This window comes from Mustela nivalis (assembly GCF_964662115.1).
Source record: "Mustela nivalis genome assembly, chromosome: 17".
NCBI lineage: Eukaryota > Metazoa > Chordata > Mammalia > Carnivora > Mustelidae > Mustela > Mustela nivalis.
In genome coordinates this window covers 46200112-46212761 of record NC_139036.1, presented here as the reverse complement: position 1 = coordinate 46212761, position 12650 = coordinate 46200112, and the positions used below count along the sequence as shown (strand labels likewise).

At 43.7% G+C, this 12650-nt stretch overlaps 1 protein-coding gene across 1 annotated transcript in view; it reads right to left on the bottom strand.

Annotated features, from left to right (window-relative positions):
- Nucleotides 1–2921: 2921 nt before the first annotated feature.
- Nucleotides 2922–12650, bottom strand: part of ITGB3 (integrin subunit beta 3) — a 50205-nt gene continuing 40476 nt past the window's right edge. Inside the window, exons 14-15 of the mRNA XM_082707683.1 lie at nucleotides 7667–7833; nucleotides 2922–5759 (exon numbers count right to left, since the gene is read on the bottom strand). Coding sequence (XP_082563809.1) covers nucleotides 5694–5759; nucleotides 7667–7833 — 233 coding nt within the window. The 3' untranslated portion in view covers nucleotides 2922–5693. The remainder of the gene's footprint in view (nucleotides 5760–7666; nucleotides 7834–12650) is intronic.

Here is a 12650-nt window from a genome sequence, read left to right as displayed (position 1 = left end):
CCTGATCCATGATGTCTGCTTAAATTCTAGCTATTATCTACATTCCAGCCTTCCTGAAGAAGTAAGAGGAGAAGAAAAGCATGCTCCCTCCCTTAAGTGGCATTTACTGGAAGTTGCATGCACCTCTTTCATTTACATCTCACTTCTTTGAGATGGACGTGGCACATCTAGCTGCAAGGGAAGCTAAGAAACAGGATTTATTCTGGCAGCCATGTGTCTGACTGAAAATTAGGATTTTTTTAAATTTTTTTTTAAAGATTTTTATTTATTTATTTGACAGAGAGAGATACAGTGAGAGAGGGAACACAAGCAGGGGAGTGGGAAAGAGAGAAGCAGGCTTCCTGCCAAGTAGGGAGGCTGATGTGGGGCTCGACCCCAGGACCCAGGATCATGACCTGAGTCGAAGGCAGCCACTTAACGACTGAGCCGCCCAGTTGCCCCTAGGAGTTCTAATATTATGTGAGAAGGGGAAAACAGATGGGGGGCACAATTAGCAACCTCTGTCACAATGGGTGATTATAAGGGTCGGGAAAAGCAAAGTTTAGCGTATGTCCTTTTTCTTAACAAAGTATTTTCATTGGTCACCAAATGCTAATGTGTATGAGTCACAGGACAGGAAAACCCAACTAATACATTATATAAACCACAATGAATGATGAAATTTTCTTTCTTACAAAGTTCTTTTCAGGGACACCAATAAGGAATAATTTACTGTGGAGATTTTGCCTAAAGGCTCTTAAATTTCCTAAATGTTGCTTTCTAGATACTTACATTCTGTGAGCATGTTTTGATGCATTTTCAGAAAATACACAGTTGATGGAAATTGTTTCCTCTATGCAAGTAGTTGGGGAGACCTCACTATGATAGCAGCTGCAAGGAACACAATCATGTTCCTGACAGTTCTTTTTTTTTTTTTTTTTTTTCAAATACTAACCATTCTTGGGTAGCCACATTAAGTGGGCTTTATTTAACAATATAGTTAATCCCCAGAGGCTCACAGAGGAAGAGAGGGGAAAAAATAAACAAGATGAAACCAGAGAAGGCGACAAACCATAAGACATTCTTAATCATTGGAAATAAACTGAGGGTTGTTGGAGGGAAGGGGCATGGGGGGATGGGGTAACTGGGTGATAGGCATTAAGGAGGGCATGTGATATAATGAGCACTGGGTATTATATAAGACTGATAAATCACAGACCTGTACCCTGAAACCAATAATACATTATCTGTCAATTAATTGAATTCAAATTAAAACATAAAATAAGACTTTTAAATGGAAACCAAACAATATAGTTAACTCCAATTACAAGCATGTAACACTACCTCTTTGTATGCTTTAGTCAAACTACAAAAAATTAAAAATATGTATATCCAGAAATATATTACAAAACCAAATAGAAATTATTTTCAACAAGTATTAAATGGCTTCCTTGCAAAGCATGTGTTATTGTTTCCATACACCAGTGTGAAAAATGAGTGTACTGTAATTTCTAAGGCGATCTGCTTGTAATTGGTCCCAGTGGTCATTAGATGGCTGCTACTATAGAGTCCAGACTACAGAGACCAAGAGTTGGGGGATTACTAATTGATTTGACATAGAGCTTTTCATTTCATTTTCACACAAAGTCCTCCATTTTCATCCAGACATTCAGTCATCCGTTGCCATGACATAAATAAAACATAGTCAATCTTACAAAATTTCACCATAAAAGGACTCAGTCTATGTTCACGTAATCTTTTGATGATGTCACGCAGTGTAATGTGTTTTTAAAAATGTACATTATGTAAGGAATGCAAGACTCAGAGGCAAAGATTAGGAGTGTTCTGTAGAGTAATTCAATCCCACACTGTGGAGGCGCAATACATTTTAAAAAACAAAGTGAAGTTACAAATTCTAAAGTCTTATCCTATAGAATGATAATGCAAATAATGAAGATATTGATCCCATCACCTGTGAACAAAAGGTCTTCTTAGATGCCTGCCAAGGATCTTATTAGTTGGAGTTTTCCCCCTGTGATTTTTGAGCTATTACTTCTTTTAGTTTTTCATGGACATTAATGGCTGAGAGTGAACCTAAGAAGCCTTTGATCACTTAACTTGGAAAATGGATCAAAGCTATGTGTGGGTAAATATCAGGTTTTCTTAACCTACCAGCTAAACTATGTTCATAGTTCATATGTTCATAATTTTCATATGTTCATAATTTTTAGTAACTGAGCTGATTTACTGCAAACGTATTAAACCAGAAGGATAGGTATGTGACTCTTTATGTCAGTAGTTCTTAAACTAGAATATGCAATAGGAACACCAGGAAGACTTACTGAAAAAGAATGTTGAGCCCCACTCAGAAAATAACCCATTTTGACACAGGGCTGAGCCCATTTTGACATAGAATTCTGAGCCCCACTCAGAAAATAACCCATTTTCTGAGTTAGTGGTTCTGGGGTGTGGCCTGTGAATTTTCATTACTAACAACTTCCACATGATACAGAAGGCCACTGGTCCTAGACCACACTCTGAGCTCCAAATCCTGAAATAAATTTGGGCATTTAAATGATCCTATAAGTAATTGCCATTAAGCTTTTCTTGTACTAATGTATGCCTCCTGCAAACAAAACCTGGGCTAAACTGACAATCTGTTCTACTGAAGTACATGTTCCAAAAAAATCCCCAATTAAAAAGCAAAACAACTGTAACTCTTAGAATAGTGATAACCTACTTGCTTTGAAAATGTTATTAAAGTTTAAAGAAAAACTCTGGGTTCTGGAGTGAACTTCAGTTCCTGTAGCAATCATCTTTTGGTTACATTTAGAAACATGCTTGTTCTAAAATAATCATTTTGGGGGCGATGACACTTACTCTTTTCAACCCAAAGAAAACAGAAAGAACAACACAGGAAGAACAGGGCAGGCTTAGGTCCATTCATTTTGGAAAGCACATTTAATTCACTGTTGCACAACTCAAGCAGAAGGGGTGGTTGGGAAGTCAGGAAGGCACTTAAGTCATTTCAACCAAGAATGCTTAAGAAAGAGAAGAATCTTGAAGTTGTGGATGGCCTAAGAAAATCTGAGAGTAAAGAACTGACTCTTTATGTGACAACTTGTCAGGAATGTTCAAAGCTTCCCATTATTGTCCACGAACCCTGAGATTAAACAATTATCTCTAGAGGAGCTGAGCACAAATAACCTTTTGGAGCTGTGCTGATGCCAAAATACTATTTAGGTGTTCACCCCACATGAGACCAGAACTCACTGCACTTTGCTATCTCATGGACAGGTTCTCCCCACATACAAAGGCCCAGAAACCTTGTTCCAGGAGCTCAGACAAGAGACCCACCAGTTGTTGTTGTTATAACCTTTTAAATATGGGTTCTTCCTCCTTTGATCTAACTTCTTCATACCAACTACTACTCCAATGGACACTTGTCTCAGTAGCCAAAAGGTATAGTTAGGTTTGAAACTTCTTGGCTCCAACTCTCTACTGCGCTACCATCTCCTTCAGTAAAGGGTGATTCACCGGTAAGACAAGGCTCAGTCATTTGCCCCATTCCTAATTCCAAAAGCTTATTCTCAGTGTTAACCCATGGATACAGAAGACTTATATCAACTACTTCTTATGGATGCCTCTTCTCCATATGTGGATGCAAATGTGTGCAAAGTGACCTAAGTGGAGCTTAAGTGCCACATCAGGAGATGGAACTGCTAGCAAATGTTGGGGAAGGGGTTCTAAAAGAGGCTGGAATGAGGCTCTTTCATTAAGAAAGGTGTTGTGGAATGACATCTGCTCTTGCCAGAGCCAGGTCTCTCAGATCTCCCAACTAAAACAACACACAATAACAACATCTCACAGAATCTTGGCTGTATGCTTAATGCCACAGGAAGTCCCAGCAGCTTCAAATATCAATACTGAAAGAGACCTTCTAGAGTGGCTGGTTTGGGCCTATCATTCTTCCAACTAGAAAACTGAGCCCCAGGGAGAAGAAAGAGGCTTGCCTTAATTAAGGTTAAAGATTCCTTAGATGCAACACTGAGGCTAGGACTTAGATTTTCTGATCATCAGACCACTGTCTATAGGGCCTTCCCTTTTTCTTGATGAATGGGCATAAGGGTGGTTGTTAATGTTAGACTAAGGTGAACACCAGTGTAGCAACAGATTTGGCGAGGAAAAAAAGAAGAGCCTGTATCCCACCTCCTCAGAGAAGGCCCAGCATGCCCACGGGCCCAACCCCACAAGCTTCCAGGATGAGAGAGCCCTTACAGACCATCAACAGGGCAGCAACTTCCTATGAATGATGCCAAGTGGGAGGGCCTGTATCCAGGCCAAGTCTGTGTAGGTTGTTTTTTTTTTTTTTTTAAACACTCTCCTTCCTCACCACCAAATAAAATTACAGATACAATGCAAGTGTGGTTCTATACGTATTCCTTTAGATTAAGCAAGCCTCCTCATGATTTCAGGTGACCCAATGAGAAAAATAAAATAAAATTGCACTTGTGGCCTCTCAGATTAAAGGCTGAGCTAAAATGAGGTTGCCCAGCCCACAGGAGGACAGGCCACACATGCTGATACAACTGGCCCAGCATGTCAAACGTGGAACTTGTGCTCAGCAGACTCAGAGACCCATGGGAACAATTCCTTCCCCCAAGGACAGCCAAGAGGTAGATAAACGCAATCAGCCACATGGATGGACGCAGCACACAGAAGCACCAGGTCGGTTGTGTAGAGGTGTCTTGGAGGAGGGACAGAGGGCCTGAAGGGAGGGGCCAGACCTCTGGCTCTAATCACAGCACTGCCCCCCTCCCAAGGAAAAGTGTTTGATCATGAAAGAAATCCCCAGTAAGTAACAAATGTCTACAGCAGTGAGAGTGTGGAAGTCGAAGGTAGAGAAGTGATGCTGTTCTAAGGGTGATACACTTCTTCTAAAGGAACTTCCAGGGCGGAGCTGCCTATGAGACCCATCTGAAGGGTGATGATGATGAACTGGAGGACCCTGGCACATTCATCCAGGCCATGCATGACCCCTGAGTGGCCCTACCATCCTCACTCCCCATAGAACTGCTGGCAAGAACTCCCCTCATGAGAGAACCATACTGGATTGAGGTGATGGCAAAAGGCACAGGCAACTCTGAGGGTTCAGCTTGCGCTCAATTTCTCCTTCAGCCTGAGGGAAGGGAAAGGAGATAAAGGTCCGGATGACACAACAAGGCTTCCGAGCCAAGCAGTTGCTGTCAGAGCTGCTGAGCGTCAGGCCCAGGAACCATGAACTCAGAGTGGAGTCAAGACCCCTTCCTCTGGAATGAGAGGCTCAGCTCTGCCCTCCTCCTCAGGAAAAAATGGCCTGAAGAGGAAAGCTGGCTTCTCACTGAGGTCATGTAGAACACCTGCTCAGCTGTGTCAGTCACCCTCAGGTTAAGCAGGAAGAATCCCTGAAGGAGGCATTCTGTGAATGAAGGCTGAGGCGCTCCGCTTACCTGGGACACACCGCAAGTTTTAAATTACACACTCCCCCACACGCAGCACACTCACACGTAACACATGCACAGAGACCCACGCCTCCACTGACTGACGTTCTTCTGACCCACCCCACATCCAGTCCTCCATCCCGCCCCAAAGATATTGTTCCCTGTAAACATGACGGCAGAGATGTCCACAGTTCTGGGACAGCCTGATAGTGATCTGAGGATGACTCCTTGTCATTAAGTGCCCCGGTAGGTGATGTTGGTGAAGGTGGATGTGGCCTCTTTGTACAGTGGGTTGTTGGCCTGCAGAGAGAACAGAGCAGCAGTGAATTCCTCAGCTCTCCCCTACCCACAAGAATTACGTTTTGTCTGGAAAGTCTACCCAAGACACCCTTCGCTGGAATATACCATAAACAAACCACTGAATGTTCCTTGTACCCCATATTCGCTCTTAAGATGGGAGTGGAGAGGAAATAATTTCTAAGGGGCTGAATCTTGCCCATTACTTTTTGGGGATCAGCAAACATTTCAGGATCACTTTTTGTCAGTATCGTTTCTTGCCTCTCTCCTGAACTCTCTCTTTTGCCCTTCTCCCCACTTTTCCTTCCTTGTGACCGTGCTGGGGGACGTGAGCAGAGATGGGAAAGGTAACAGGTGGTAGCTTAAACTGAGAGGCCAGCTTTGGCTCAAAATAATTTTAATTTGTTCTCATCTCCTCCCTCCAAGCCCTACCCACAAATTGTCATGTTAGCAGGAAAAAATAAACCCTCTCTGGGTTTCCCAAGGTCTTTTCTTCTTCTTTTTTTTTTTTTTAAATATTTATTCACTTATTTGGTTTGGGGGGCAGGGGCAGAGGGAGAGCATCTCAAGCAGACACTGTGTTGAGCACAGAGCCCAGTATAGGGCTCGATCCCACAACCCTGAGATCATGACTCCAGCCAAACCAAGAGTCACAGGCCTAACCTACTGAGCCACTCAGGCACCTCCCCCACCAAAATTTTTTCTAACAAAAAGTGACAAATCCCATTAGATCTCGTGGTCTTTCTGAGTCATTTCAAGAACTACAACACATTCTCACATGCCTCAGAGCTTCCAGATTTCTGTACTATACTACCAGAAACATCAGAAGTTTCTTGGGACCCTTGGGTACAAAGGCCTGAAGTCACCAGCAAATGAGACCAAGCTTTCAGCTTCCCCCTGGACATACATGGAGTCAAACAGCCATTTGAGAGGTCCAGAAAAAAGTTAAAATGTGAAAGATGAGCCAAAGAAGAACACAGTAAAATTAGGCATACAGAACGTTTTCAGTAGATGCTTGTATCATTTAATTCTATCAGGATAAACTGCAGGGAGGAAATTTTTTAAAGATTTTATTTATTTATTTATTTATTTATTTATTTATTTATTTATTTGACAGAGAGAGAGAGAGCATGCACAAGTAGAGGGAGTAGCAGAGGGAGAGGGAACAGGAGTCCCTGACTCCTGAGCAGGGAGTCAGGCGAGGGACTCGACCCCAGGACTCTGGGATCGTGACCTGAGCCAAAGGCAGGTGCCTAACTGACTAAGCCACCCAGATGCCCCAAGGATATTTTTTAAGAGGTTGGTCCAAAAAGTAATTCCCATCATAACTTAATTCCCTCCCCCAATTGGGCAAGCCGCTTAAGCTTCCTGTGCTTAGTTTCCTTACCTATAAAATGGGAATAACAATGCTGCCTCCTATCTAGGGCTGTTGTAGGTATGGAAGAAGTTAACACCTAAAAGTCATTTAGAACAGTTCCTGGCATATGGTGAATCCTCAGCAAAAGTTAGCTGTTTCTTTTTTTTTTTTTTTTCACTGTTTATGTTTCATGCTTTGGACTTCATCAGTATATAATGTATTACATGTTCTCAGTGTAGGATTCTCAAGTTTGTCCTATCCTCCTCAATTGGAGAAGGAGTCTTGTTTTCATTCCATCAGTAACCACAGCAGAGCTGGGCCCTACCTGTGTTCAGTCAGTACTCATTAATGTGGCCCGTTGTCACGCATGGGTAGGGAGAGAATTGGTGGTTTCCAGGAAGAATAAGGATAATGGGACCATCTCCCAATTTGCAGAACAGAGGCTAACTGGGAAATCACAGGCTAGCTGAACCTGGCCCCCTTATGCACCTACAGCTTCCACCCGAGCCTCTCAAACCCATGACTTGAGAACACGCCCAGCCCAGGCTCTTACTGTGTCCCATTTTGCTCTGGCTCGCTCTTCCTCAAATTTAGCAAACTCCTTCCGGTCATGGATGGTGATGAGAAGCTTCCATATGAGCAGAGTAGCAAGGCCGATGAGCAAAATGGCCCCCATCACTGAAAGCAGGACGACCAGGATGTCAGGACCCTTGGGACACTCTGTCAGGAGAGAGCACAGAGTAAAGAGGTTATGAATATAGCAGGAATCACTTGAACTGGCTAGGAATAGATCTTCTTGACCAAGTAAGAAATTACTAGAAAGTTCTCTAAAGGAAACAAGACTTACAAAACACATCAACTAATTTTTTTAAAGGAAGAGGTGCTGACCTTTAAGACAGCAATAATCTGTCCCGAGTGGTTTAAATTAGAGGTCATAAGCAGATCACCCATGGCAGAATTTGACCTAAGTGTTTATTAAAAATCTGATTTTATGTTCAATACACAGGCATTAAAATAAAAACTTAATAAAAAATTTTTTGATTTTTATTGGCAACATTGAATTGGGGAGATTCTTCCCCTGAAATTTCAAATTCTTCTTCTCTTTAAAAAAAAAAAAAAAAACTCAGGGCCCCTGAGTAGCTCAGTTGTTAGATGTCTGCCTTCGGCTCAGGTCGTGATCCCAGGGTCCTGGGATCGAGCCTGTATCTGGCTCCCTGCTTAGCTGGAAGCCTGTTTCTCCCACTCCTTCTCCTTGTGCTTGTGTTCCCTCTCTTGCTATGTCTCTCTGTCATAAAAATAAGTAAAATCACTAATAAAAAGGTCTGAAAACTCTGAACCCACAGGGTATCCCTGGTGAGATGTGAGGAGAAGCTGTCCCCTGTAGATGGGACACATTTTATAGTTTGCCAGAATTCTCACCACCCTCTTTTTTCCACTAAAGAGAAGCAACATGTAACTTGTCATTGAGGCCATGCTACCTTGCACTCTGGAGCTAGACTGCCTGGGTTCGAATCCTGGCTTACCACTTACTTTGCTATGTGACCTTTGATAAATTATTTAACCTTTCTGGGTGTCTGTTTCCTATTTCTCCATGTTTAAAATGGAGAAAGTAATAGCACTGAACTCTAAAACTTATGAAGAATAATTAAGTTAAATATATTTCAAGAACTCAGAAGACTTCCTGGCACAGACTCATGCTCAATAAATACCAGCTACCATTATTACTGGCCTTCTTGTTATATCTGATTGTTTTCACTAAGTTATTTACCTAGCTCCTGTAGACATCTGTGTTACCCTGATTCAGATACATACATCCCTGAGGGCTGGGAACCTAATGACCTTGTTAGAACACTTAAAGACCAGGAAGCCTGCCAACCAAGAGAATATTTTGGGCTCCTTCCCAAATTATTTCATCATCTAAAATCCTAACCCTATTGAGAGCTGACTTCCTGTTCAAACCCAGTCAACAACCAACAAGGACAGAGGTGCGTCACCCTTCTGAGGGTCAAGTTGAATATGCCCCACAGAGCTCTGTTTCCCATAAACCACAGGTGTCTGATGGGTGACCTCACTCCAGTGACTTCTCAGGTGTTATGTAATTAGGTGTTTGGATATATGCGTATTGATGGGTCTGGAGAGGATGTCACACCCACTTTCCACACTGTCTCCCACCTTCTTCTCTAAACATATACACTGTGCTCACCACACACGACCCAAAAACAACCACCAACACAAACCCAAGCTGGCTATTTCCCAAGCCACCAAATTATAACCTGTCTATAATTAAAGGAACATCTGGAGAGTGGCTCTGAGGTCCCTGTGTCTGAATTCCCAGGAATGAAGGGTCCCAGTTCTTCTGGGAAAAACAATTGTGAATTCTCTGGAAGACAGGGCTGACCCTCAAAGCTCCAAGTAATATCTCTTCAATTCTGCATATCAGTACGGGCAGGACAGGTAGAATGTGAAGAGACCTTCAGGGAGGGGCGCCTGGGTGGCTCAGTGGGTTAAGCCTCTGCCTTCAGCTCAGGTCATGATCTCAGAGCCCTGGAATTGAGCCCTGCATCAGGCTCTTGCTCAGCGGGGAGCTGAGCCAACCCTCCCCCCACCCCGGGCCTGCCTCTCTGCCTACTTGTGATCTCTGTCCATCAAATAAATAAATAAAATCTTTTTTAAAAAGAGAGAGAGGGAGAGAGATCTTCAGGGAAAAACATCTGTTAAGCATTTATCCTGAAAGGAGTGGATGGTAAGTTTCCTAGCCACAGAAGCCAAGATCGAAGGATCTCTAGACAGCTCCCTTAGCCACAGCGATGAGGAACCATGTGGGGACCTGAGGTCAAGAAAGACAGGGCAAGACTAACAGATTTCACAGAAGTATAGGAAGTCCAGTTAAATGTGAATTTCAGATAAACAATGAATAGCTTCTCAGCCTGAGTATGCACTACATATTGCATGGGATATACTGTATTTGCCAGGAAACCCTATCTGGGAGTGATGAGGACTCAGCTCAGGGGATCCCACTCCATGCAGGCTGAACCCCACCCAGCCAATGCCAAGCCCTTTGGCAGTGCTGTCTCTACTGCCCTGAAGTGGCCCAGCTCTTCAGGGAGAGCATCTCCAAGGGCATGAGTTAGGGAAGAGAATGAGAATAATCTCCTTCTGTACTCCAGGACCTCAAGTGCTACATTCTGCTTGAAGACAGAGCCCCTGAAAAACATCAGAGCAGGGAGGGGAGAGGAGAGGCATAACTTGGAATTCAGGGGCAACAAGATAGGAAATGTAGGTCTGGGATCCCATTTCTGAAGGGGTCTCCATCAGAAAAGTTACCCCCTCAGGGGTTATTTGTACCAGCTCAGGTTATCACCATCTTTGTTCCCCACAACTCCAGGTAATGGGTTCTGGTCTAAGAACACCAAGCCAGGGGCGCCTGGGTGGCTCAGTAGGTTAAAGCCTCTGCCTTCAGCTCAGGTCATGATCTCAGGGTCCTGGGATCGAGCCCCACATCGGGCTCTCTGCTCAGCAGGGAGCCTGCTTCCTCCTGCCTCTCAGTCTACTTGTGATCTCTGTCTGTCAAATAAAAAAAATAAAATCTAAAAAAAAAAAAAAAAAAAAAAACACCAAGCCAAAAAATTTTGGTAAGTGATACAGCAGAAGCATCAGCAAAGACTGTTGTAGGAAAGTAATGTTAAACCCCAAAGCAAGAACACACCACCCTTCTGAAATGAGGAAGGAAAAAGGTGCAGATAGGGTGGGTATAGAAAAATCCATGAAAAGTGTTAACACAAGTGGATGGGAAAGTGTGTGGGGGGGCATGGCCAAATAACCCACATCCACTCCCCCAGATATACACCCATACTCTTCCCTTTCCCCTTCCCATGTCAGCTTTCCCTTGAGTCAGTAAACAAAACGAAGGCCAGACCCTTTCTTTACCTTCCTTCTCCCTTCTAAAAGTGAGAGCCCTGGGAAAGGCTGGTGAACAGTATCACAAGTTGGGGGCACCATGCTTTCCTCTACCCATGGGACCAGCAACACGCTGGCTTATACAGATGTAGCAGAGCTTCTTTCCACTTTCAGCCCCTTGCTTCTCCAAGACGCCAAAATCCTCCTAGCAGGTATCAAGATGGATATAAGCCTGCCTGTCTCCTGGGCATATTCAGTCCTATGAATTTATTCAAAAACCACTTATCGGGGCGCCTGGGTGGCTCAGTGGGTTAAGCCGCTGCCTTTGGCTCAGGTCATGATCTCAGGGTCCTGGGATTGAGTCCCACACTGGGCTCTCTGCTCAGCAGGAAGCCTGCTTCCCTCTCTCCCTCTCTGCCTGCCTCTCCGTCTACTTGTGATTTCTCTCTGTCAAATAAATAAATAAAATCTTAAAAACACACACACACACACACACACTTATCAACTATCTCGATACTTGATATCATCTTGATACTTGATACTTGCTATCATCTGCAGTTTCTGTAGATGACTGAGCCTAGTATGGATATAACAATAGATGAGACAGACAGTCCCTGTGCTCATGTAGCTTGTGATCTACAGAGGGAGATGGGGGATGAAAGAAAGCAATTTAATGCTGTGATGAAGGCCCTTCTAAGGGAAGCACAGTTGCTCTGAGAATGGAAGAGGAACACCCAACCGAAGCAGCAACACAGGTGCTGCAGGAGGTCTAAAGGCTCATTAGGAGAAGTGACGTGTCCAAAACAGAGGCACTCAAATACTGGGGTATATCACAATTGCTGGGAACACTAATCAGGAACACAGAGGCTCATGGAAGTAGGACAGGGCTCAGGACTCGGGTTTTTTTTGTTTTTGTTTTTGTTTTTTTTTTTTTAACAAGGGGGAACATACAAAAGTTTGAGACCCACTTTTCTAAAGCAGGGACCAGCAAACTATGGTCTGGGAGCAAAATGTGGCTTGCCATCTGTTTTTGTAAATATGCTTGGGCTTGTGCATTAAATATATGCTGCTTTGCTGTTACAATGGCAGAGTAGTCATGGCAGAGACCCCATGGTCCACAAAGCCTGAGATATTTAACATCTGGCCCTTTGCAGAAAGAGTTTGCTGCACCCTGGTCTGAAGGAAGATCTGAAGAAATTGCACCAGCTGTTAAGAATGTCAAGCAACTGACTGATTTAGTCTCTGCCTTCAGACATTGTTCCTTCACTCCCATACGTTCCTGTCTACCCTCTGCCATACCATAGCCCTTGTCCCTCAACAGGGTCTGTATCGATTTACGTGTCCCTCTTCCCCAGCCTGTGAGTGCCACATCTTCTTATTGTGATATGCGCAGCCCCAAGTCCACTGGCTGATATATAATAAGTACTCAAAAATATTTTCTAATGATTCACAGCTTAGTCTGTTAAGCGAAAGGAAGGAGACAGAGGAGGTGAGGGGAAGCAACAAATCTACTGTGACTGGATGGGGACAAGCCTGTGGTTGGTCTGTGCGTATGACAGATGAGTTCCTCCTGCTTCCAGAGGGCCTTGAGAGGAAGCACAAGCTTTTCAGTGTTCAGGACACCTTGGGTTGTTGCCTCA